This window comes from Theropithecus gelada, chromosome 1, assembly GCF_003255815.1.
Source record: "Theropithecus gelada isolate Dixy chromosome 1, Tgel_1.0, whole genome shotgun sequence".
Taxonomy (NCBI): domain Eukaryota; kingdom Metazoa; phylum Chordata; class Mammalia; order Primates; family Cercopithecidae; genus Theropithecus; species Theropithecus gelada.
Genome location: NC_037668.1, coordinates 60,031,957 through 60,059,251, shown reverse-complemented (window position 1 = coordinate 60,059,251; position 27,295 = coordinate 60,031,957). Strand labels below are relative to the sequence as shown.

Genomic DNA, 27,295 nt, shown 5'->3' with positions numbered 1-27,295 from the left:
AGAAAATTTAATGTGGAATTCATTAGGAAAGGCTTGGCAAAGGTAAACTTGATCCCAAAACTTAATGGTTTTTAGAGAAAGAGGATGATAACAAAGGAATGCAGAGGGCTGAGTCAATATAAAAACAAGCGTGGAGATTTTCTTATCTTTCTCCTAACCACAGTTTGGATGCACAGCAAGAAAAACAGGAGACCTCAGGGCCTGCATTGATTCACTCAGAATTAAGGAGTGGCCAGCAAAGCCCTCAGAAACCAAGGGCACCACACAAAAAGGTTATCTGTCCTTTGAGTCACAAAATCCAACCTCTATCAGATAGTCTAATAAAAATGCACATATAACAGTGAAAAAATGTTCCTCTCAGTGTTCCACAAAATTGAACAAATGGTATCTTTCAACAACAGAATGAGCACTAGCAAGTTCTAAAACCTCTTCTCCACCAATTTATTGCTACGTAAGTGTCTCTCGGTCTGATAAGTTGGGCTGAATTTGTGGTTTGTCATCAGAATCATCTCCAGCGGGGTCATTTTCCTCACCCGACTCCACATAGATTGGCCAGTCATTGTCTGTGTCACTCTTTTCTTGGCTTTCGGATGAAGCCTCCATCAAGCTTAGGTTGATAGGCATCAAATCATCGTCATCGTCGGGTGTGTCTGTAACGCAGGTGCAGCTGTCACACAGCCCAAAGCGCCGCAGCCCCTGGGACAGGTGACTTGTGAATGTTCTCCTGCAGCCCTTGCAGATGATTGGACGGTTGGATCTGTGGACCTGTAATCACAAGCGGACACAGCAGATGTCACAGAAAAGGAGATGAGCCTTTTCCACAAGGTCCCATGTGATCTGGCCCCTGCCTGACCCTCCGGATTCCTTTTTTAGCACTCCACCTGCATTCTCTGCCACAGTCTTTGTATTAGTCTGTTCTTGCACTGCTATAAAGAAATACCCGAGACTAGGTAATTTATAAAGGAAAGAGGTTTAATTGCCTCACAGTTCCACAGGCTGTACAGGAAGCATGATGCTGGCATCTGCTCAGCTTCTGGTGAGGCCTCAGGAAACTTACAATCACGGCAGAAGGCAAAGAGGGAGTCTGCACTTCACAAGGCCAGAGCAGAAGGGAGAGAAAGAAGGGGGAGGCACCACATATTTTCAAACAACCAGATCTCATGAGAACTCACTATCACAATGACAGCACCAAGGATGGATGGCGTTAAACCATGAGAAACTGCCCCCATGATCCAACCACCTCCCACCAGGCCCCACTTCTAGCATTAGGGATTACATTTCAACATGAGATTTGAGTGGGGACAGAGATCCAAACCATATGAGTCTTCATCTTACCAAGGTTCTTTCTACCCCAGAGCCATTGGACACATGTAGGACATTCCCTTCTCCTCATCATCAACCCTTCACCCCTTATGAACACCGTGGAAGGAGGTCTCTCCTGATGCTCTAGGCCAGTTAGGGCCCCCAGCTAGCGATTCTCACCCATACTTCTTCCTTTGTTGTACATCTCACAAATTGTTGATAAAATTCACTAGAGTGTAAGCTCTAAGAGGGCAGGGACAGAGTCTGTCCCATTCCTTACTATATGCCCAGTGCTTGGCATACAAAGAGCACTCAAGTGAAAGTGAACTGATAGGGATTTTTTTTTTTTTTTTGAGACAGGGTCATGCTCTGTCACCCAGGCTGGAGTGCAGTGACACGATCATAGCTCACTAAAGCCCTGAACTCCTGGGCTCAAGTGTTCCTCCCCCTCCAGCCTCCCAAGCAGCTGGAACCACATGCACCCATGTACTACCATGCCTGGCTAATTTTTTATTTCTTGTAGAGGTGGCGTCTCCCTATGTTGCCCATACTGGTCTTGAACTCCTGGCCTCAAGTGATCCTTCCACCTTGGCCTCCTAAGGTGTTGAGATTTCAAGTGTGAGCCACCATAGTTGGCCAGGATTTTTTTTTTTTTAGAGATGGGGTCTTGCTGTCTTGCTATGTTCCCCAGGCTAGACTTGAACTCCTGGGTTCGAGTGATCCCCCTGCCTCAGTCTACCAAGTAGTTGGGAATATAGGTGTGTGCCACTGCATCTGGCTCTCATTAGGATTTTTGACATGGCTTTTTTTTCCCCTCTCATTGGACACCTTTGGTAATTGATATTTTATTTATTTTTATTTTTATTGTACTTTAAGTTCTAGGGTACATGTGAACAACGTGCAGGTTTGTTATATATGTATACATGTGCCATGTTGGTTTGCTGCACCCATTAACTCGTCATTTACATTAGGTATTTCTCCTAATGCTGTCCGTCTCCCATCCCCCAATACTGACATAGTTTTTATGCACCTTGGATTGTTTAATTATTAGGAAGGCAGATTTGCTAGGGTAGACAGCTATATTCCCCAGATGTGCCAGCAGCTGCTTTGGGAACTATGTTTTTTTTTTTTTTTCTTTTTTGAGACGGTGTCTTACTCTGTCGCCCCGGCTGGAGCGCAGTGGCCCGATCTTGGCTCACTGCAACCTCCGCCTCCCAGGTTCAAGCAATTCTCCTGCCTCAGTCTCCTGAGGAGCTGGGATTACAGGCACGTGCCACCAAGGCTGGCTAATTTTTTTTTTTTTTTTTTTTGTATTTTTAGTAGATAAGGGGTTTTACCACATTGGCCAGGCTGACCTCAAACTCTTGACCTTAGATAATCTGTCCACCTCAGCCTCCCAAAGTGCTGAGATTACAGGTGTGAGCCACTGCGCTGGGCCTAGGAACTATCTTTTTAATGTGTACACTTTTCAGGAACTCCAGCCAGTGGGGCTCTGTGAACCAATCACAGCCTCTGTTTTAGAGAGCTCTGGATGCAAGATACACACACGAGGCAGAGACGGGGAGAGGCTGATACAGGAGAACCACCCACAATTAGCGCAGTCCTAGTGGGTGGGAAGTGGCATGTTATGGTGGCTTTGATTTGCATTTACCCTATGACTAATGATGTTGAGCATCTTTTCATGTGCTTATTGGCCATTTGTCTATCTTTTCCCAAGAAATGTCTAGTCAAATCCTTTGCCCAGGTTTAATTGAGTTATTCATTCTTTTACTGTTGCATTATAAAAGTTCTTTATTCTGGATACTAGACTGTTATCAGATATATCCCTTGCAAATATTTTCTCCCATTCTGAGGGTTTTCGTATTCTTTTTTTTTTTTGAGACGGAGTCTTGCTCTGTCACCAGGCTGGAGTGCAGTGGCGCGATCTTCGCTCACTGCAACATCCGCCTCCCGGGTTCAAGTAGTTCTCCTGCCTCAGCCTCCTGAGTAGCTGGGACTACAGGCACACGCCAGCATGCCCGGCTAATTTTTGTATTTTTAGTAGAGACAGGACTTCACCATGTTGGCCAGGATGGCCTCGATCTCTTGATCTTGTGATCTGCCCACCTCGGCCTCCCAAAGTGCTAGGATTACAGGCGTGAGCCACCACACCTGGCCAGTTTTTGTATTTTTTTTTTTTGAGATGGAGTCTCGCTCTGTCTCCCAGGCTGGAGTGCAGTGGCCCGATCTTGGCTCACTACAACCTCTGCCTCCTGAGTTCAAGCGATTCGCCTGCCTCAGCCTCCCAAGTAGCTAGGACTACAGGCATCCGCCACCACTCCCGGCTAATTTTTGTATTTTTAGTAGAGACGGGGTTTCACCATATTGGCCAGGCTGGTCTCGAACTCCTGACTTTGTGACCCGCCTGCCTCGGCCTCCCAAAGTGCTGGGATTATAGGCGTGAGCCACCACACCTGGCCCAGTTTTTGTATTCTTAAGAGCGCCCATTGAAGGTCAAGCTATTTGTATGTTAGATTTCCCAAACACTGATTGTCTTGCTCAAAGATGATCATAACTGCACATGGTGGCTCATGCCTATAATCCCAGCACTTTGCGAGTCTGAGGCAGGCAGATCGCTTGAGCCCAGGAGTTCAAGACCAGCCTGGGCAACCTGGAAAAACCCTGTCTCTACAAAAAAAAAAAAAAAAAACAAACATTAGCTGGGCGTGGTGGTGTGTACATGTAGTTCCAGCTACCCAAGTGGGGACTAAGGCGAGAGAATCACCTGTGCCTTGGAAGGTCAAGGCTGCCGTGAGCTATGATCTATCTCTGCAGCCTGGGCGACAGAGTGAGACTCTGTCTCAAACAAAACAAAACAAAAAAAAAGATGATCATAAAATGCAACATCTGCAGCCATAAAAAAGAATGAGATCATGTGTTTTGTGGGAACATGGATAGAGCTGGAGGCTATTATCCTCAGCGAACTAACACAGGAACAGAAAACCAAATACAACATGTTCTCACTTATAAGTGGGAGCTAAATGATGAGAACTTAATGAACACAAAGAAGGAAACAGCAGACCCTGGGGTCTACCGGAGGCTGGAGAGTGGGAAGTGGGAGAGGAGCAAAGAGAATTAATTCCAGGATAAAATAATCTGTACAACAAATCCCTGTGACATGAGTTTACCTATGTAACAAACCTAAAAGTTTAAATAAATAAATAAATAAATGTAACATCTTTCTAAGTGGCCTGAATGGTTTTCAGCTGGTTGGACTCACCAGCTCACATGGAGACAAATCCTAGGGGGCAGCTCGTTAGAGGGGAGGGTCTCCTTGGGCTGGAGCCCTCTTTGTCTGCTGCCCACAGGGAGCTCTATACATGGCAGTATACCCTTCCCTTACCCCCAGGTGCTGGGGCTGGGTGGGAAACTGAGGATGCAGCTTACCTTTGGTATCACACTGGTAGGAAGAGATTCACAATCCTGTCTGAGCCCTGTTGTTCTCTACATTACAATCATCACCTCTTACCAGGATCTAAACTTTCTTGGTTCTTCCCCTGAGAAAACTAGTCTAACTTGAAGTTAAAACTTAACTCTAACATATAAAGTTTTAACTTTCTGTAAGTGCCACCACCTGAGCTTTAATTTAGTAGTAAAAATATATGTTGGCCGGGCGCGGTGGCTCAAGCCTGTAATCCCAGCACTTTGGGAGGCCGAGACGGGTGGATCACGAAGTCAGGAGATCGAGACCATCCTGGCTAACACGGTGAAACCCCGTCTCTACTAAAAAAAAATACAAAAAACTAGCCGGGCGAGGTGGCGGGCACCTGTAGTCCCAGCTACTCGGGAGGCTGAGGCAGGAGAATGGCGTAAACCCAGGAGGCGGAGCTTGCAGTGAGCTGAGATCTGGCCACTGCACTCCAGCCTGGGCTACAGAGCGAGACTCCGTCTCAAAAAAAAAAAAAAAAAAAATATATATATATATATATATGTTGACAATTATCTGAAAATATCCCAGTAGACAGAGACATGAAAGACAGGCTGGCTGTACCCTTCCATTAGATGAGATCATGAATCGCTCTTGACACGAGGGCATGGCCAGCTGGAACACTTACACTCAGGGCGTGGCTCCGCAGGTGCTCCTGTCGCGTGAACCTCTTGCCGCAGGTCTCACAGGGGTAGGGCCGCTCGCCTGTGTGTGAACGGATGTGCCGCTTGAGGATGCCCTTCTGCTTGGCAGTGTAAGGGCAGAAAGGACACTTGTGGAGCTTGATGGGGACCACCAGCACATCACCTGGGGAACCAAATGCTTTCATTTAGCTGTGCTGTACGCAGTGACCAACCCTGGCTACCCACTGGTGGATGGGATCCAGAGCTGGGGAATTCCACCAGCCCAGATGAAGGAGGAGGACACCAACTCCACCACCAGCCAACAGCAAGACATCGTCTGCAATTCCAACTCAGTCTGGCTCCCAATCAGCCCCAGGGTAAAGTGTACTTCTTATAAGGTCGGGAATGCTGTAAGGCACCAGCTTCCACGCTTCTGTGTGACTCACAGTTAGAAACTCAGCTTGCATTACAACCTCAAAACACACATGCCTTATGTGGATAACTGGAAAAGTTTCCCAAAACAATACTTACCCTGATAGTGTTTATTCTGTTTGATTTCATTTTAAGACTGCTGGGGGCCAGGCACGGTGGCTCATCCCCATAATCCCAGCACTTTGGGAGGCCAAGGCAGGCGGATCACAAGGTCAGGAGATTGAGACCATCCTGGCTAACACAGTGAAACCCTGTCTCTACTAAAAATACAAAAAATTAACCGGGCTTGGTGGCGGGCGCCTATAGTCCCAGCTCCTCGGGAGGCTGAGGCAGGAGAATGGTGTGAACCTGGGAGGCGGAGCTTGCAGTGAGCCAAGATGGCGCCACTGCACCCCAGCCTGGGCAAGAGTGTGAGACTCCATCTCAAAACAAAAGACTGCTGGGTGAGACTCGGTTATGGACTGAATTGTGTACCCCTAAAATTCATACCTTGAAGTCTGTGTTTGGAGATAAAAGCCCTTAAGAGGGTAATGAAGGTTAAATGAGTTTATAAGGTAGGGCCCTAATGATAGGACTGGTTTTCTTATGAGGAAGAGACACCAGAGATCAACTGCTCTCTCCTTCTCCCTGCATACCCCCTGCCATTCCTCTCACCCCCACCCCTAGCACACACACACAGGAAAGCCTATGTGAAGACACAGTGGGAAGGCTGCCATCTGCAAATCAGGAAGAGGCCTCACCAGAACCCAACCCTGCTGACACTTTGATCTTGGACTCTGAGCCTCTGGAATTTTGAGGATACATTTCTGTTAAGCTTCCCAGTCTGGGGCACTCTGTTGTGGCAGCCTGAGCTGACTAATACAACCCTCTGAGTTGATCTCACTACCTTCAGAACTTGGAAAATGCTGTTATAATGGATCAGATTTCTAGACCAGAATTCATGCTTTCTTGGACAGTAGTTCCTAAGAATATTTTCCAGGCATACGTAGAAGAGGCTTGCTTTGATGCAGACCCTAAATTGTTTGGAATTTATATTAACTCTACATATGTGAAATCATCAAATATCCAGGAATTCACTTAAATCTTTTTCCAATTTATTCCCTCACCTTGCTCATATAACCATTAAGGTGACAATGTGATTATCACTCATGTGTATAGAAACTGTTCCACTCAAGTTCTGTGAGTTACACTTACTGCTATAGTCATCCCTTGGTATCCACTGGGAATTGGTTCCAGGATACTCCTTGGATACCAAAATCCAAGGATGCTCAAGTCCCAAAGTCAGCCCTGCGGATCCTGTGAATACTGTATTTTCCATACATGATTGGTTGAATCCACAGATGCAGAAGCTATGGACACAGAGGGTCAACTATATTCCGAGATTTCTTCTTTATTTTATTTATTTATTTTACTTTTTGAGACAGAGTCTCACTATGTTGCCCAGGATGGAGTGCAGTGGCACGATCTTGGCTCACTGTAACCTCCACCTCCTGGGTTCAAGTGATTCTCCTGCCTCAGCCTCTGGAGTAGCTGGGATTACAGGCACCTGCCACTACGCCCAGTTAATTTTTGTATTTTTAGTAGAGACAGGGTTTCACCATGTTGGCCAGGCTGGTCTCAACTCCTGATCTCAGGTGATCCACCTGCCTCAGCCTCCCAAAGTGCTGGGATTACAGGCGTGAGCCACTGTGCCCGGCCCGAGATTTGTTCTTTCTATCCATGCCCGTCCAGATTTACAGATTTTGGTCATATCATATCACCTATGAAGGCACTAGTGACTCAAGCTTTCCAAGTAGAGGAATGTGGTTCAAGTCCTGGCTCTAGCACTGACCAGCCGTGTGGCCCTCAACATCTCACTTAGCTTCTCTGTGCCTTACTTTCCTCATCTGTAAAACAGGTATGATAACAGTTCCCACCTCACAGGACTGTGGTAAGAATGAAATAAAGTAACACATAAAGCACAGCATGTGGTACATAGTAAGCACTTGCAAATGTCAGCCATGTTTGTCATCATTGTCATCTCTTCAGAATTTTTTTTACCGGGTAAGCAGTCCAGGCTCTTGTGGTCTCTGTCAACACTGGAGTAACTCTTTTCTCTGGGGCTGGCTTGGGATACCTAACTGGCTCTGTCTTTCCTGAGGTGCTATGAAAAGTATGGCACACTAAATTGAATGTGAGAGTCCAACATCCTTCACGTAAGGGTGGAAACTCTCTTTGGTATTGAGTTCCCATCCTAATAATGCCTAACATTTTGCATAATCTATAGTGACTCCAAAATCTGTTTCCCAGGATAAAAGTAGCAGCTCAAAAGCTCATCGCTGCTCACATATGTGGAATTATTAAATCTCTCACTGCTCACACTGGTACTGAGATACAAGTAAAATAGGAATGATTATCTTTTTTTTTTTTTTTTTTTTCTGAGATGGAGTCTCACTCTGTCACCTAGGCTGGAGTACAGTGGCACGATCTCGGCTCATTGCAACCTCCACCTCCTGGGTTCAAGTGATTCTCCTGTCTCAGCCTCCAGAGCAGCTGGGATTACAGGTGCACACCACCATGCCTGGCTAATTTTTGTATTTTTAGTACAGACAGGAGTTCACCATGTTGGCCAGGCTGGTCTTGAACTCCTGACCTCAAGTGATCCACCTGCTTCAGCCCCGCAAAGTGCTGAGATTATAGGCATGAGCCACCATGCCCAGCCTGTTTTTTGTTTTTTGACACAGGGTCTCTGTCACCCAGGCAGGAGTGCAGTGGCATGATCATGGCTCACTGCAGCCTCTACCTCCCAGGCTCAGGTGATCCTCCCATCTCAGCTCCCCGAATAGCTGGGACTACAGGCATGTGCCACCACGTGCAGCTAATTTTTTTTTTTTTTTGAGATGGAGTTTTGCTCCTGTTGGGCAGGCTGGAGTGCAATGGCACAATCTCGGCTCACTGTAACCTCCACCTCCCAGGTTCAAGTGAATCTCCTGTCTCAGCCTCCCAAGTAGCTGGGATTACAGGCATGCACCACTATGCCTGGCTAATTTTGTATTTTTAGTACAGACAGAGGTTTAACCATGTTGGTCAAGCTGGTCTCGAACTCCTGACCCCAGGTGATCCACCCACCTTGACCTCCCAAAGTGCTGGGATCACAGGTGTGAGCCACCATGCCCGGCCACGGGCAGCTAATTTAACAATTTTTTTTTTTTTGTAGAGACAGACAGAGTCTCACTATGTTGTCCAGGCTGGTATTGAACTCCTAGGCTTAAGGGATCCTCCATGCCTCAGTGTCCCAAAGTGCCGGGATTACAGGTGTGAGCCACAGCACCTGGCCAGGAATAACAACCTGTTTCCTAGGATCAAAGCAGCAGCTCATAGCTCATCACCCTGCTCACTCCTCTGGCACTGTGGAACTTCCTTGTTATTTATCTCCATCACCTTGGCTTTGTACCACACACTTCTTCCTGATTATCTACAAAAACATAAAATAAAATAGGCCCAGCATAAGTCCTTGGAAAAATAACTGTTAACTATTTCTCCATCAGAAAAGTATGGATTGTCTCAACATTTTCTTCCCCCTTCCTGATCTCACTCACTCCCCCAATACAGCAGTTCACCTGAATCCTATTACATGCCAGGCCATTGTAAGACACCTGTTTCCTCCCTCAAGAAGTTAAGTCTAGCAGGAAAGATATGTAAACATATTCATACCATATGAAGCACACATGCAAAGTTCAAAGTGATGAAGAAATATAAATAAAAAGTGATGATTTTCCCTAGGAGTTCAGCAAAGATTTCACAGAAGAGGTTAACTTTGAGCAAGGTTTTAAAAGATGAACAGGAGTTCACTGGGAGTTCAAGACAGAGAAAGGTATCTCGGGCAGAGGAAGAACACGTGCTTAGGCATAGAGGTAAATGAGACTATGAAGTATGAAGTGGAGGTTAGGAATGAGGGCAAGGAAGGAACAAGAACTAGATTGTGATGGTCACATTCATTCATTCATTCTTTCAGCAAATTTATACTGAGCACTCACTATGGGTCAGGCTCTGTTCTAGGGTCCTGGGGATATAACAGTGAACAGAATAGACCAAAGTCCCTGCCCCTCATGGAACTAACATGCTGAGAAATTTGGACTTTACTTGTAAGCAGCCTGGATTTTTTTTTTTTTTTTTTTTGAGATGGAGTCTCGCTGTGTCGCCCAGGCTGGAGTGCAGTGGCGCGATCTCAGCTCACTGCAACCTCCAACTCCTGGGTTCGAGCAATTCTTCTGCCTCAGCCTCCTGAGTAGCTGAGACTACAGGCCTGAGCCACCACTCCTGGCCAGCTAGAATTTTAAGCAAGGAAGGTACAATGGTCACATGGTCAAATTTTCATGGCCAAATTTAAAAGATCCCTCTGGGCACAATTCAGGGAAAAGACTTAAGAGAGGCAATATTAAAGGCAGGAAGTCCAAGTAGGAGGGGACCACGAATCTGGATGAGAGATGATAGGCGCTAAGGCAGTGGTTGTGGAGGTGGAGAGGAGTCACACTGAGAAAGAGTGAAATTAACAGAAGGAAAAGCAGGTACAGGAGGAAAGGGGAGTTCAGTTCAGATTTTACAGGGATTGAGGCTTGTGCAGAGCATCCAGGTGGGCATAAAAATTAAAAAAATAAAAGAAACTACCAAAAACTCCCCTGTGACCGGTGTGGTGGCTCATGCCTATAATCTTAATACTTTGAGAGGCTGAGGCAGGAGGACCACTTGAGCCCAGGAGGTCGAGGCTGCAGTGAGCTGTGATTGCGCTACTGCACTCCAGCCTGGGTGACAGCGTGAGACCTTGTCTCAAAGCAAAACAAAACAAAACAAACCTGGCCAGGCACAGCAGTTCACACCTATAATCCCAGCACTTTGGGAGGCTGAGGCGGGTGGACCACTTAAGGTCACGAGTTTGAGACCAGCCTGACCAACATAGTGAAACCCTGTCTCTACGAAAAATACAAAAATTAGCTGGGCATGGTGATGCACGCCTGTCATCCCAGCTACTTGGGAGGCTGAGGCAGGAAAATTGCTTGAACCTGGGAGGCAGACATTGCCGTCAGCTGAGATGGCACTACTGTACTCCAGCCTGAGCAACAGAGTAAGACTGTTAAAAAAAAAAAAGAAAAATCCCCTGTGCTTACAGATATAACCTCCCCTCTTTGTATGTAAGGTTTTCCATGATCTGACTCCAATCAATTTTTCCCTGTCCCCTCTTCTTATCTTCAGATGGCACTTCCAGGATGCCTCTCTGATCTCCCAGTAGGAAGCCAGTTCTCCTTCTGGACTACTGTGAACTCATACCTGAGTGTCTTTCAACCCTAGTACCTTTCTAGCATGTGATGTTATTTACATTTGTGTCTTTTTTTTTTTTTTTTTTTTTGTGGGACAGTCTCGCTCTGTTGCCCAGGCTGTAGTGCCGTGGTGCGATCTCAGCTCACTGCAACCTCTGCCTCCTGGGTTCAAGCAATTTTCCTGCCTCAGCCTCCCGAGTAGCTGGGATCACAGGCACTCACCACCACGCCTGGCTAATTTTTTTTGTATTTTTAGTAGAGATGGGGTTTCATCATGTTAGCCAGGCTGGTCTCGAACTCCTGACCTCAAGTGATCCACCTGTCTCAGCCTCCCAAAGTGCTGTGATTACAGGCATGAGCGACTGTGCCTGGCCCACATTTGTGTCTTATCTCCTATACGACACCATCAGTTCTTTGAGGGCTGCATCCATGTCTGACTTATCTTTATGTCTTCACACAAAAGGTACTCAAATATTTGAACAAATAAATGAATAACCAAACAAATCAATCCTACTCTGTGCCTTAGCACTTGGAAAAACTATACCCTGGAGCCATATGAATGAAATAAAAACATGGTAGACAACAGGCATGGGCAGGGGCCAGGGCAGCTGCATTGCCACAGCACCCTGTAGCAAGAAGCCTGACTTTCCAGACCAGTAAGGACAGGACCTGAATATATTATAAGTGGCACAGAGCCAAATGCCTATTTCATGATACTTCTTGTGCTTACATGCAGAGGGGTTCAAAGAAAAAATCATTGCACTGAAATCCTCTATCTACTTGTGTTGCTTTCACTGTTTGTTTAATGAATGAAATGAAGCCACTCCAGGTTTCTGGTTTTAGCTGGGCCACTTACTACTGCATTCTTACGAAACTCACTAAACCCTTCTGGGTCGCAGTTTCTCCATATTTCCTCTGTCAAACACATGGGGCATCATGAGAGTCTGGTGGATATGAAAGGGTGATCAGTGTGTGAAATGCCATCATACACACAGCAATGAGAATTTCAACAAGTTCCCATGGTGTGTTCATGGAAGCAGCCACGATCTTCCCAATGCTGGTGAAGCCAGTGTCTCTGAGAACCAGAAACAGCATTTTCAAGTTTTTTTTTTTTTTTTTTTTTTTTTTTTTTTTTTTTTTTTGAGACAACGTCTCACCCTGTTGTCGAGGCTGGAGTGCAGTGGCATGATCACAGCTCACCGCAGCCTTGACCTCCCAGGCTCAGGTGATCCTCCCACCTCAGCCTCCCAAGCAGCTGGGACTATGGGTACATGCAACGACGCCTGGCTAATTTTTCAATTTTTTTTGTTTTTGTAGAGATGGGGTTTTGCCATCTTGCCCAGGCTGGTCTTGAACTCCTGGGCTCAAGCGATCCTCCCACCTTGGCCTCTCAAAATGCTGGGATTGTAGGTGTTAGCCACTGCACCTGGCCATTTTCAAGTTTTTCAAGTCCAGTTTTAATCAGACATACTGAGTGCTCTTGCTTTTAAAAAATGAAATTTGAGGCCAGGCACAGTGGCTCACCCCTGTAATCCTAGCACTTTGAGAGGCCGAGGCAGCAGGATCACCTAAGGTCAGTAGTTCAAGACCAGCCTGGCTAACATGGTGAAACCTCATCTCTACTAAAACTACAAAAATTAGCCGGGCATGGTGACACATGCCTGTAATCCCAGCTACTCGGGAGGCTGAGGCAAGAGACTTGCTTGAACCCAGGTGGCAGAGGTTGCAGTGAGCTGAGATTGCACCACTGCACTCCAGACTGGGCAACAGAGTGAGACTCTGCCTCAAAAACAAAACAAAACAAAACCAAAAATTCCCAGAAATTAAAAATTTGCAAGACAGGCCAGGCACAATGGCTCACACCTGTAATCCCAGCACTTTGAGAGGCTGAGGTGGGAGGATCACTTCAGCCCAGGAGTTTGAGACCAACCTGAGCAACATAGGGAGACCTCGTCTCTGTTATAAATCAAATATACAAAAAATTAGCTGGGTGTGGTGGTGTATGCCTGTAGCCCCAGCTACTTGGGATGCTGAAGTGGGAGGATCACTCAAGCTCGGGAGGTCAAGGCTGCGGTGAGCTGTGATGGTGCCACTGCACTCTAGTCTGGGCAACACAGCGAGACCCTGTCTCAAAAGAAAAAAAGTCTCAAGACAGCCATTTAGTAATGAATAAAAATAGCTGATCTCCCTTTATTTAAAAGACTTTCGGCCAGGCGCGGTGGCTCAAGCCTGTAATCCCAGCACTTTGGGAGGCCGAGACGGGTGGATCACAAGGTCAGGAGATCGAGACCATCCTGGCAAACACGGTGAAACCCCGTCTCTACTAAAAAATACAAAAAACTAGCCGGGCGAGGTGGCGGGCGCCTGTAATCCCAGCTACTACTCGGAGGCTGAGGCAGGAGAATGGTGTAAACCCGGGAGGCGGAGCTTGCAGTGAGCTGAGATCTGGCCACTGCACTCCAGCCTGGGNCAGAGAGGTATAAATCTCTGGAGCATATATCTCTGGACATGACTTCAATCACATTCTCCCCACACAAAATCAACCTCCCAGAATAGAGGAAATCTAAGATGATACGTGAGAAAAAGTTCTGAAAACTCTCTTATTTGATCCCCACAACCGTTACCTGTGAGAGAGGCAGGGCAGGGATGATTATCCCCATTTTACAGATGACAAAACAGACTCAAAGAGATTCAGTGATTTAACCAAGGTCCCACTGCCGGTCAGAGGAAGAGAGTGGGTTCCTCCCATGTCTCCAAACTGCCCCCAACACGCTTACATTCTAGTTGTAGAGGTAAAACACAAACATACACGAAGAAACAATGCCCTGCATACAGCAGGTGCTCAATTAATGCATATTGGTGGTGGTGGTGGCAGTAATGGTGACTGATGATGATCATAATGAGATGGTGATACTGGTGATGATTGTAGTGATGACGATGGTACTGATGATGATGGTAATGACGATGATACTAGTGATGATGATACTGATGATTATGGTACTGGTGATGATGGTACTGATGATGATGGTACTGGTGATGATGGTACTGATGATGTTGGTAGTGACAATGATGATGGTGATAATGATCATGATGATGGGAGAACACAAGGCACAGACAGTGTGTACTAAATGACTGACAGGGCTGATGAATGCTAAGGGAACTCACCTGAGTCCTCTCCATACCAGTCAGCCTGGACATCCATCATAGAACTCATGGCTACTCCTGCACCTTCTGGTCTTCCCTCCAAACTCCGAGAAAAGTGATGGTCAGCATCATCCTTGCTCGGGGCAGCGCTGTTGCGCAAGAGCGCCTCCAGGAACTGCTTCACGTGGTAGTTGCTGTAAGCCAAGTCAACCGTCTGGCCGCTGGGCAAGGCCTCCTCCACGTGGGCCAGGTTCAGCGGGGCAGCATACTGCTGCAGCTGTTCACCAACGTCCACCTCCACTTCATCAGCATCAAATTCCACCTTGGGCTCTATCCGTTTGGGTGGAGTAGAGAGGTCGCTGTCAGCCGAGCCACCGCCAAGGCTGTCTTTCACCACCAGTTCCAAGGGATGGCAGTCTCCGCAGTCACCGCAAGGGGACTCTCTCAGGCAGTCCACGCTCTTTTCTCCCACGGCTGGAGAGGAGACCAAGCTCTTGGTACCACAGGAGGTACCCTCCCGGCCTGAACTGGGGCTTCCACTGTCAACCTGATGAGCCGCCGCTGCCGCCGCCGCTGCAGCCGCCGCTGCTGCTGCGGCCACTGCTGCAGCCACAGCAGCCTCCTTCTCCATCTTTCGGCAAATGTCGAGGGATGACCTAATGTATGTCTTGCAGAAGTTCACCACATCATTCATCTGCAGGTAGCTGGCAGCCGACATCACTTCAATCACATTCTCCCCACACAAATCCAACTTCCCAGAATAGAGGAAATCTAAGATAATGGAGAAGGCATCAGAGGTGACAATGTCCAAAGAGGCGGTGCTATGCCGCCCGCTGTCCTGGATATAGTGAATGAGCAGGGCTCGGAAGTAGCCGCTGTTAGCAAACAAAATGTTCCTGTGGGCCTTAAAGATCCGCCCTTCCACAATGATGCTGCAGTCACAGAAAAAGTCCCTCTTTCTCTGTTCATTCAGCTCCCCCAAAAGCTTGGCATAATAGGATTGCATCTCCATTGCTCCGCCAGCTGCTGCTGCTCCAGAGTAAACCTGTATCTCTGTCAAGATTTTTCTTAAGTTAATTCACAAATCTCAACCTTTACAAATATGATTTTTTTTTTTTTTTTTTTTTTTTTGAGACGGAGTCTCGCTCTGTCGCCCAGGCTGGAGTGCAGTGGCGCGATTTCGGCTCACTGCAAGCTCCGCCTCCCGGGTTCACGCCATTCTCCTGCCTCAGTCTCCTGAGTAGCTGGGACTACAGGCGCCCGCCACCATGCTCAGCTAAATTTTTTGTGTATTTAGTACGGGGTTTCACCGTGTTAGCCAGGATGGTCTCGATCTCTTGATCTCCTGATCCGCCTGCCTCGGCCTCCCAAAGCGCTGGGATTACAGGCATGAGACATCGCGCCCAGCCAATAATATTTCTTTTAAAAATTTTAAACAAGGCTGGGTGGGGTGGCTCACCCCTGTAATCCCAGCACTTTGGGAGGTCGAGACGGGCGGATCACAAGGTCAGGAGATGGAGACCATCCTGGCTAACACGGTGAAACCCCGTCTCTAATAAAAATACAAAAAATTAGCCGGGTGTGATGGCCGGCGTCTGTAGTCCCAGCTACTGGGGAGGCTGAGGCAGGAGAATGGCCTGAACCTGGGAGGCGGAGCTTGCAGTGAGCAGATACGGTGCCACTGCACTCCAGCCTGGGCAACAGAGCGAGACTCCATCTCAAAAAAAAAAAAAAATTTTAAACAATTTTTCCAAAACCAGTGGTCCAATAGTATCTGTAGGATATGGGCTTCCCAGCACTTTGGGAGGACAAAGCAGGAAGATCACTGTGAGACCAGCCTGTCCAACATGGTGAAACCCCTTCTCTGCTAAAAATACAAAACTTAGCCCGGCCTGTAATCCCAGCTACTAGGGAAGCTGAGGTGGGAGGATCGCTTGAAGCCAGGAGGTGTAGGCTGCAGTGAACTAAGATTGCACCACTGCACTCCAGCCTGGTTGACAGAGCAAGATTCCATCTCAATAATAATAATAATAATATGGTCTGCTTTGGATCTAATAAAAATCAGAGGTTATCCAACTGGGTTAATTTATGAAAAAAAAATAATAACTATAGCTAACTGCATGTGAGCACAGTGCTTACTATTTTACATTGATTCTTTCAGTGAATTTTTATAAAAACCTTACAAGTAAATATTGTCTCCCTTGTTCTGATAAGGAAATTGAGGGTAGGAGATGACCCAGTTGTAACAGATCTGGGACTCAAAATCAGGTCTATTGGCCTCCAGAGCCAATGCTCTAATGTACTACATTCTACTTTCTTCAAGGCTCAAAATACAGAAAATATTCACATCTAAGAATTATAGTTGAGGCCAGGTGCGGTGGCCCACACCTGTAATCCTAGCACTTTGGGAGGCTGAGGTGGGCAGATCAGCTGAGGTCTGGAGTTTGAGACCAGCCTGGCCAACATGGCAAAACCCTGTCTCTACTAAGACTACAAAAATTAACCAGGCGTGGTGGTGGGTACATGAGTCCCAGCTACTCGGGAGGCTGAGGCAGGAGAATTGCTTGAACCCGGGAGGCAGAGGATACAATGAGCTGAGACTGCGCCACTACACTCCAGCCTGGGCGACAGACTGAGATTCTGTCTCAAAAAAAAAAAAAAAGCCGGGCACGGTGGCTCAAGCCTGCAATCCCAGCACTTTGGGAGGCCGAGACGGGCGGATCACGAGGTCAGGAGATCGAGACCATCCTGGCTAACACAGTGAAACCCCGTCTCTACTAAAAAATACAAAAAAACTAGCCCGGCGCGGTGGCGGGCGCCTGTAGTCCCAGCTACTCAGAAGGCTGAGGCAGGAGAATGGCGTGAAACCGGGAGGCGGAGCTTGCAGTGAGCTGAGATCCGGCCACTGCACTCCAGCCTGGGTGGCAGAGCGAGACTCCGTCTCAAAAAAAAAAAAAAAAAAAAAAAATTATAGTTGAGTCTTTAGTGTATCACTCTGAAACTGGTTTTCTTTTTTAGAGACAGGGTCTTGGTCTGTCACACAAGTTAGAGTGCAAGTGGTGTGATCATAGTTCACTACACCCTCAAATTCCTGGGCTCAAGCAACCCTCCGACTTCAGTCTCCCAAGACCTAGGACTACAAGTGTGTACCACTGTGCCCGGCCAATTAAACAAATTTTTTTTGTAGAGATAGTAGTCTTGCTATGTTGCCCAGGCTGGTCTCAAGCTCCTTGCCTCAAGCGATCCTCCTGCCTCCACTTCCCAAAGTCCTGAGATTACAAGAGTAAGCCACCACACCCAGCCTCCAGCATCCCAATCCAAAACTTTGAGACTGGTCTCTTTTTTTTTTTTTTTTTTTTTGAGATGGAGTCTTGCTCTGTCGCCCAGGCTGAAGTGCAGTGGTGCAATCTTGGCTCACTGCAACCTCCACCTCCCGGGTTCAAGCGATTCTCCTGCCTCAGCCTCCTGAGTAGATGGGATTACAGGTGCATGCTGCCATGCCCAGCTAATTTTTTCTATTTTAGTAGAGATGGGGTTTCACCGTGTTACCCAGGCTGGTCACAAACGAGACTGGTCTCCTTTTATCATCGTTACACTGAAGTATTTGGTGGATTCTTGGGCTAGCCAGCATGTATTCCACATTCTTTTGGTTCTAGTGCCTTTTTTGGCTTTGATGGAAGCATCCTTCCCCCATTCTTTTTTTTTTTTTTTTTTTTGAGGCGGAGTCTCGCTCTGTCGCCCAGGCTGGAGTGCAGTGGCCAGATCTCAGCTCACTGCAAGCTCCGCCTCCTGGGTTTACGCCATTCTCCTGCCTCAGCCTCCCGAGTAGCTGGGACTACAGGCGCCCGCCACCTCGCCCGGCTAGTTTTTTGTATTTTTAGTAGAGACGGGGTTTCACCGTGTTAGCCAGGATGGTCTTGATCTCCTGACCTCGTGATCCGCCCGTCTCGGCCTCCCAAAGTGCTGGGATTACAGGCTTGAGCCACCGCGCCCGGCTTTCCCCCATTCTTGGCCAACATGCTTTGCATAAAGCTGATGCCATCCTCAAGCACCAGGTGTGTAAGCTATAATGTAGGCTCATAAAATTAACGCATCCCACCCTCTGACCACAGTGATTGGCTCAGAGATGGCCTTGTGGCTTTCGGAGCCAATGAAAAGCAATGAAACATTTGCTGGAATTTCAAAAAAGAGCACTCTCTGCTCTGTGGGATGCAGGATGTGAGGGATGTTGCTGCCACACCACCAGGGAAATCAGCCTAACAAAGATGAAGGCCCAGCTCAGGCTGATGGAGCCTGGGGACAACATCGCAGCCCCAACTCAAGCAGTACCAGAAGCCAATTAAGTTCCTTTTTGGTTTAGCTGGTCTTAGTTGGGTTTTCTTTTTTAAATATTTTTTATTTTTTTTGAGATGGGGGAGAGGGTCTCACTCTGTCACCCAGGCTGGAGTGCAGTGGTGTGATCTCGGCCCTCTCCGACCTTCACCTCCCTGGCTAAAGTAATCCTCATACCTCAGCCTCCCGAGTAGCTGGGACTACAGGTACCCACCCCCGGCTAATTTTTTTTGTATTTTTGGTAGAGACAGGGTTTTGCCATGTTGCCCAGGCTGGTCTCGAACTCCTGGCCTCAAGTGATCTGCCCCCCCACCCCCCCGGCTTGGCCTCCCAAAGTGCTGTGGTTACAGGTGTGAGCCACCACACCTGGCCTCTGAGTTGGGTTTTCTATTTCATGCAACTGGGAGACTCCTAACTGATTCCACTACCCTTGGTTAACTCCTGCTTATTATTTATGTCCTGGCCCTTCTCTGTCAATGAACTACAAGCCCTTTGAAAGCATGAGCCATGTCTTATTCAATTTTATATCCCTTACAGTATCTGGCAGAGTGCTTTGGACAAAATAGATTTGTTCTTTTTTTTTTTTTCTTTTTGAGGCAGAGTCTTGCTCTGTTGCCTGGGCTGGAGTGCAGTGGTGCAATCTTGGCTTACTGCAACCCCCGCCTCCTGGGTTCAAGTGATTCTCCTGCCTCAGCCTCCCAAGTAGCTGGGATTACAGGCATGCGCCACCACGCCCAGCTAAGTGTTGTATTTTCAGTAGAGATGGGGTTTCACCATATTGGCCAGGCTGGTCTCGAACTCCTGACCTTGTGATCCGCCCACCTTAGCCTCCCAAAGTTCTGGGATTACAGGCGTGAGCCACCGTGCCCAACCGACAAAATAGATTTGTTAAGCAAAAAAGGAATACTCATTTCTTTTTTTTTTTTTTTTTTGAGATGGAGTCTCGCTCTGTCACCCAGGCTGGAATGCAGTGGCCGGATCTGAGCTCACTGCAAGCTCCGCTTCCCGGGTTTACGCCATTCTCCTGCCTCAGCCTCCCGAGTAGCTGGGACTACAGGCGCCCGCCACCTCGCCCGGCTAGTTTTTTGTATTTTTAGTAGAGACGGGGTTTCACCGTATTAGCCAGGATGGTCTCGATCTCCTGACCTCGTGATCCGCCCGTCTCGGCCTCCCAAAGTGCTGGGATTACAAGCTTGAGCCACCGCGCCCGGCCGGAATACTCATTTCTTAACTGCTTAGTAGATAAACTATAAACCAAGTTTAAAATCCCCTTGGGGCCAGGCATGGTGGCTCACACTTGTAATCCCAGCACTTTGGGAGGCCGAGGTGGGCAGATCACCTGGGCTCAAGAGTTTGAGACCAGCCTGGCTAACATAGCGAAACCTTGTGTCTACTAAAAATACAAAAATTAGCTGGGTGTGGTAGCAGGCGCCTGTAATCCCAGCTACTCAGGAAGCTGAGACACAAGAATTGCTTGAACCCAGGAGGCAGAGGTTGCAGTGAGCCAAGATCGCACCACTGCACTGCAGCCTGGGGGATAGGGTGAGACTCTATCTCCAAAAGAAGTAAAGAAATAGGCCGGGCGCGGTGGCTCAAGCCTGTAATCCCAGCACTTTGGGAGGCCGAGACGGGCGGATCACGAGGTCAGGAGATCGAGACCATCCTGGCTAACACGGTGAAACCCCGTCTCTACTAAAAAATACAAAAAACTAGCCGGGCGAGGTGGCGGGCGCCTGTAGTCCCAGCTACTCGGGAGGCTGAGGCAGGAGAATGGTCTAAACCCGGGAGGCGGAGCTTGCAGTGAGCTGAGATCCGGCCACTGCACCCCAGCCTGGGCGACAGAGCAAGACTCTGTCTCAAAAAAAAAAAAAAAAAAAAAAAAAAAAAAAGAAGTAAAGAAATAGATAAAATCCACTTGGTAGTGAGGAGGACAGAGACACTGACCTGTTCCCCAACTCCCCCTACCCTATCTTTTTCCATCGCATAAATCACATAACCATCTATCAGCTATTACCCCTTTCATTACTGACCCATTGAGATCAGAGAGGTTCCTATAGCCAAGTGCATCCCCTCTACTGGAATCACAAAAGGGTTAGCTAGAGCTGGCAACCGCTGCCAACAGCTCTTTAACCACTCTTCCTCTCCACAAATGGAACACACCAAGACCTTTCCCAGTGAGAAATCAGGCGCCCCTTGCCCCAGTAAAGGGTTCCTCCACTGGCAAAATCCAAGGCTAATTGTGCAAACTTTTCTCATAAAAGACTTACTGGAACCTTATTAAATGGCAACTTATACCTACTTTGTATGTATTTATAACAAATGATAGAGTTAAGTTTAGAAACTAGAGAATCAATTCAGGAGGAAAGTGGAGAGAAGCCTCTGTAAGTACAGTAAACTGACAAACCTAAAAGAGAAAACTGACAGCTATAAAAAGTTAAAAGGCTATAAAAGGTAGACCTAGAAATTTTTTCAAGATATCAGCCGGAGGCTATTTAGCTAAGGGTATTAAATACTCCTACATATTCAAAATGGCCTAAGGACACCACTAAATTAAGCCCAGGGCTATAACCGATGGGTATTAAGAAGATTCCTATCTTAATATTCATTTTAGGCCGGGCGCAGTGGCTCACGCCTGTAATCCCAGCACTCTGGGAGGCCGAGGCGGGAGGATCACGAGGTCAGGAGATCGAGACCACCATGGCTAACACAGTGAAACCCCGTCTCTACTAAAAATACAAAAAATTAGCCGGGCGCCTGTAGTCCCAGCTACTCGGGAGGCTGAGGCAGGAGAATGGCGTGAACCCGGGAGGTGGAGCTTGCAGTGAGCCGAGATTGCGCCTCTGCACTCCAGTCTGGGTGACAGAGCGAGACTCCATCCCCCCTCTCAAAAAAAAAAAAAAAAAAAAAATTCATTTTAAACTCAAGGAAGTTATGTCATAATTTTAGGATTTTTTTCCCATCCAAAGTAGTTAAAGTTAACATTTTGGTTAAAAAAGAGAACTGTCGGATATCTGAAAAATTCTATTACCAAGTAAATCAATCAAAACTTTCACAGGACTAAGGTTTCACTGACATTCTCACCCCTTCCCACTGCTCCAACCAAGCTTTCTTGGCAGTGTCTGCTGTTGCCTTTGACAATCAAAATACTAAGGGAAAAACAAGAGACAGAAAAAAAATACTACATTTTATTCTTTCTTAGAAGTGAAAGAAAACACATCAGACTGATAAAATCACATTTTTCAATATGATAATATCCAGTTCGGTGGGAACACAATTTGGAATACCACATCAGAGGAGAATTTGGCAATATTTATCAAACTTTAAATGTACACACCTTCTGCCTTGGCAAACTCATTGCGATATATATACTCATTTGAATACATCCCCCCAAATACATCAAATTATAAGTTTAGGGCTGGGCATGGTGGCTGATGCCTGTAATCCCAGCACTTTGGGAGACTGAGGTGGGCAGATCACTTGAAGTCAGGAGTTCAAGATCAGCCTGGCCAACATGGTGAAACCCCATCCCTACTAAAAATACAAAAATTAGCCGGGTGTGGTGGTGCACGTCTGTAATCCCAGCTACTCAGGAAGCTGAGTCAGGAGAATTGCTTGAACCTGGGAGGCAGAGATTGCAGTGAGCCGACATTGCACCACTGCACTCCAGCCTGGGCGACAGAGCAAGACTCCATCTCAAAAAAAAAAAATTATAAGTTCAGGGCTGGGCACAGTGACTCATGCCTGTAATCCCCGCACTTTGGGAGGCTGAGGTGAGCAGATTATTTGACCTCAGGAGTTTGAGACCAGCCCAGGCAACATGGCAAAATTCTATCTCTACAAAAAATTTAAAAGATTTGCCAGGTTTGATGGCACACACCTGTGGTCCCAGCTACACGAAGGCTGAAGCGGGAGAATCGCTTGGGCCTGGGAGGTCAAGGCTGCAGTGAGTTGTGATGGCATCCCTGCACTCCTGCCTGGGAGACAGAGCAAGGCCCTGTCTCAAATAAAATAAGTTCGGAGACGTCTGTTACACCATGATTTTGTACTAGTGCAAAAGTAGAAACAATGGGAATGTCCATCAATAGGGGACAAGTTAAATCAATGACTTTACAATCACACAATGGAATATTATGCAACCATGTAGAATTGCCTGTGTTCATGTGAAAAAGTCACCAAGATATATTTTAAAAAAGCAAGATGCAAAACAAAATGTATAGTTGATCCTATGCGTAAATGCTTTTGCTGGCAAATACATGTTTTTCTGGAAGGCTATATGAGAATTAACAGCACCCTTGGGGAAAGGGAATACAGTTAAGAAGTGGGTGGAGGGGCCAGGCACAGTGGCTCACACCTGTAATCCCAGAACTTTGGGTGGCCAAGGAGGGCAGATCACGAGGTCAGGAGTTCAAGACCAGCCTGGCCAACATAGTGAAACCCTGTCTCTACTAAAAATACAAAAAAAAAATTAGCTGGGTGTGGTGGCGGGCACCTGTAATCCCAGCTACTCGGGGGGCTGAGGCAGGAGAATCACTTGAACCCAGGAGGCGTTGGAGGTGGAGGCTGCAGTGAGCAGAGATTGTGCCACTGCACTCCAGCCTGGGCGACAGTGCAAGACTCTGTTTCAAAAAAAAAAAAAAAAAAATGTGTGTGGAGGGACTTTTGCCTTTAATTTTAAATCTTTCTGATAGAATGTTTTACTATGTGCATGTATTGTTTTTCTTTTCTTTTGAGACAGGGTCTCACTTTGTTACCCAGGCTGGAGTGCAGTGGCATGATCACAGTTCAGTGCAGCCTCGACCTCCCAGGCTCAAGCAATCCTCCTGCCTCAGCCTCCTGAGGAGCTGTGACTACAGGCATGCATCACCACACTCAGCTAATTCTGAAAACATTTTTTTATAGAGATGGGGTCTCACTATGTTGCCTGGCTGTTCTCAATGGTCTCGAACTCCTGGACTCAAGTGATCCTTCTGCCTTGGCTTTGTTCTTTGTTAACTAAGAAAAAAAGGAGGCAGGGCAGAGGGGTAAGGAGTTGGTAAGCCAGGTAGATAAACATGTAAGTAGGTACAACACTTCTTAACTTGTAGTATGGTCTGATCTACAGGGGCTCTTCCCAGAGCACTTCCGTCTTTCACTGGAAGAGCCTCCTTTCCAGCAATAGCACCTAAAACCAATTTCTTTTGGCTTTCTCACTTAAATTATTTTTTATTCTATTGCAATTATTTTTATTCTACTTCCTGATTTGCAAAAGTCTTTCCATATAGTACTTTCTTCAAAATTTTCCCCAATCCTGTACTTGGTATATATTGTGTATATATTTATTTATATCACCCCCATTTGCCTGAAGTGCTCTGCTGCCCCGGGAAATGCTGAGGATCACCACTTCTCCCAGAAAAGCAGCTCTGAGGGCAGACCACTTTCAGAAGCACATTTATCTGCACTCTGGCAGGGAACCTCCCAACCATCCCACGGTTCCAACTCAATTCAATGGTTACCAGCTACATACAATGCCTGACACAAGGAAGATGCCAGGAATAGAAAAATGAACCAAGTATAGTGCCTGTCCTCCAGGAGACAGCAGATGCCAACACAGCTACCTGCAATACAAACTCTCATATACCCTTGAGGGAGTCCTAGCCAGATCACACAACTGTCTCTGTTCAGAGGCCAAAAGCAGCATTGAATTCCACCCCCAACCCTTTCTGACAAGACTCCTCCAGTCCCACCAACCTGAGAATAACAAAAACCTGCTCCTCAATTTTAGCAAAATATTGAGCACTATTCCTTATAAAACACTGTGCAAAGTACGAGCATATTCATTTTACTTTTTAAATTAAATTTTTTAAAAGGCACGGTCTTGCTCTGTTGCCCAGGCTGGAGTGCACGATCCTACCTCAATGCAGCCTGGAACTCCTGGGCTCAAGAGATCCTTCCAACCTCAGCTTCTCTAGTAGCAGGGACTACAGGTGCGTGCCACCATGCCCGGCTTTTACAAGCACATTAGTTTTCACCTCACAATAACCCAGTGCAACAGATACTCTAACTACATCCTCTTTTTCAGAGGAGGAACTGAGATTCAAAGATAAAAATAACATCACCAAGTTAGGAATGGAACAGAGAGACTGACTCCCGGGTTGACATCCTTAACCACTATGCTAACCGGCCTCTCCAAACCCTCCAGGACACGATGCGACAGGTTGGGGAAGTCACTCCTTCCTTTTAGGCATGGATCGGAGGAGAACGACATTAGAGAAGTTTCCATTTCCACACGAAGAATTTCAGGGTCAACTGCATCTAAATTGCTCGCAAGACAGACCCTCCCCCGCCCAGCACCAGACGACCTGCACAGGCCACCAGAACCAGCTACAGGGCATGGCCCCCGAGGATGGGGCCCCGAGGCCTAGCCCCTCCCGTGGCCTCCCGCGGACAAAGTGGCCATAGCTGCGGCTGGCACTTCCCCAGTGTGGCTGAGCCCCAACGCCTGGGTACCATTCACCGTGGAAGAAGTCGGCGCTGCGACCCCCGGCTGGACGACGCGGAGAGCACCCAATGACAGGAAGCTGGGAGCCCACGGCCGTGCCTGTCCCCCCCACGCTGGAAGGGCTCGCGGGGCGGAGGTCCCAGGAGTTGCCAGGGCCAAGCAGTCCTAAGGAGGATGACTGAGTGGCGGCAATCCTGCTCCCTAACCCCAATCTCGGGCCAGCCTCCCGGGTGCTCGGAATCCTCCCCACACCAACGAAAGCGGCAGCGCCAACCCGCTTCTTGGCGCTCACCTTCCAGCGGGTTCCAGCGGCGCAGCCACGGAGCTCCGCGCACCGACACGCCCCCCTTTCATTCACCTGGCGCCCTCCGATGAGAGGCGGGGCGGCTGGCCAATCGCGGGAGCGCCTGGCCTCGGGAAGGCGGGCCCTTCGGCCAGCAGAGTGGTCAATGGCGCTGGTGCCCCTCGGAGGATGCGCTCTGAAGGTGCCGGGGCTAGCAGGGTGATGGGAGTTGTGGTCTCAGCGCTGGCTTTTCTGGTAAAGATAGAGTGGACAAAACTACAAGTACCAAGATGCCAAAAGGGGCGAGGACCAGTGCTAGCGAAAGGCTGCAGCTCGGTTCGGTCTTTTGAGTCCCACTTGAGGGACCTGCCAAGTACCGGTCTCTTTGTCTGGAGAGCGAAAAGCACGTCGTGGGTATTAATGCAGCCCAGGGAATAAGAGCTGTGACTCATCAGTCAGCACATATTTCACCTACTGGCGCTCTCCGCAAAGATCTGGAAATAAGTGAAATGATTTAATCGATTCAACAGGTTTTTATTGCATACCCGCGGTTTCCTTTACTGGGTAGTCGTTACAAAAGATAAAAGATTCAGCTCTTCCCTTGACAGGCTCTCCGGTTCGTACATACTAGTGAAACGGTTAAATGGCAGTACTAGGTCCTAAGTGACCGTACAGGCGTGTTCTGGGACAGCTGTGAGCAAGACAAGGCAGCTTACCGCTCTCAGGGAGCTTAGTTCTAATGGGGGTGTATTCGTTTGCTAGGGCTGCTGTACCTAAATGTCACCAACCGGGTGGCGTCAATAACAGATCTTATTGTGTCACAATCCTGGGGGCATCTGAAAGCAAGATGTTGGCAGGGTTCGTTCCTTCTGTGAGGAAACGGTCTGTTCCAGACTTCTCTCCTGGGCTTACATATGGCCATCTTCATGTTCACAGGGCATATTCCCTGTATATGTCTCCATGTCAAAATGTCTCCTTTTGGTTGCGGTGAGTCGAGATCGCGCCACTGCACTGGGGCGACAGACAGAGACTCCGTCTAAAAAAAAAAAAATACAATACAATAAAAATTAAGTATTTTTATAAGGATACCAGTCATATTGGACTAGGGATTCACTCTATGCCAGTATGACTTTTTTTTTTTTTTTTTTTTAAATGTATGGAGTCTCGCTCTGTCGCCCAGGCTGGAGTGGTGGTGGGTGGATCACTTGAGGTCAGGAGTTTGAGACCAGCCTGGCCAACATGGTGAAACCCCATTTCTACTAAAAATACAAAAATAAGCCGGGCGTGGGTGGTGTGTGCTAGTAATCCCAGCAACTCAGGAGGCTGAGGCAGGGGAATGGCTTGAACCCGGGAGGTGGAGATTGCAGTAAGTGGAGATCTGGCCACTGCACTCCAGCCTGGGCAGCAGAGCAAGACTCTGTCTCCAAAAAAAAAAACAAACAAAAAAAAGACTACCCTCTCCACTGAGAGACCCTAATGAGAAGTAGTGAGCCATGCTAAGATGAAACAGAAAACCGGTTGGTACATGTCTAAAAAACAGGAGGATGCCATTGGGTTGAGGAAGTGGATGGCAGGTAGACCAGCTTCATGGGCATGCAACCCATGTGGTGGCACAGGGCCACATACTCAGAAAGGGCTGGTGCTTCCAGGTGAAGTTTTTTACTTAACAAAACAAAACAAAACAAAACAAAGAGCGAGCCAGGTGCGGTGGCTCACACTTGTAATCCCAGCACTTTGGGAGGCTGAGGCAGGCGGATCACTTGAGACCAGCCTGCCCAACATGGCAAAACCCAGTCTCTACTAAAAATACAAAAATTAGCTGGGCATGGTGACACATACCTGTAATTCCAGCTACTTGGGAGGCTGAGGCATGAGAATCTCTTGAACTTGAAAGGTGGAGGTTGCAGTGAGCCAAAATCGTGCCACTGCACTGTTTCAAAA

The 27,295-nt window shown here is 47.6% G+C and overlaps 1 protein-coding gene across 1 annotated transcript; it reads right to left on the bottom strand.

Annotated features, from left to right (window-relative positions):
- Positions 1–447: 447 nt before the first annotated feature.
- Positions 448–25,406, bottom strand: ZBTB8B (zinc finger and BTB domain containing 8B). The gene is made up of 4 exons (XM_025381147.1): positions 25,364–25,406; positions 14,283–15,314; positions 5,397–5,575; positions 448–765 (listed from the first exon to the last, which is right to left on the bottom strand). Exons 2-4 carry the CDS (start codon positions 15,271–15,273, stop codon positions 448–450), a joined length of 1,488 nt encoding a protein of 495 aa, XP_025236932.1. The 5' UTR covers positions 15,274–15,314; positions 25,364–25,406.
- Between the last annotated feature and the right edge of the window lie 1,889 nt (positions 25,407–27,295).

Excerpts from the sequence above, each read along its gene's own strand:
- ZBTB8B (XM_025381147.1), bottom strand. The coding sequence starts at position 15,273 with ATGGAGATGCAATCCTATTATGCCAAGCTTTTGGGGGAGCTGAATGAA. Across the intron at positions 5,576-14,282 it reads CTGGTATGGAGAGGACTCAG|GTGATGTGCTGGTGGTCCCC; the intron begins GTGAGTTCCCTT and ends TTGGTTCCCCAG. Across the intron at positions 766-5,396 it reads TGCGGAGCCACGCCCTGAGT|GTCCACAGATCCAACCGTCC; the intron begins GTAAGTGTTCCA and ends TTGTGATTACAG.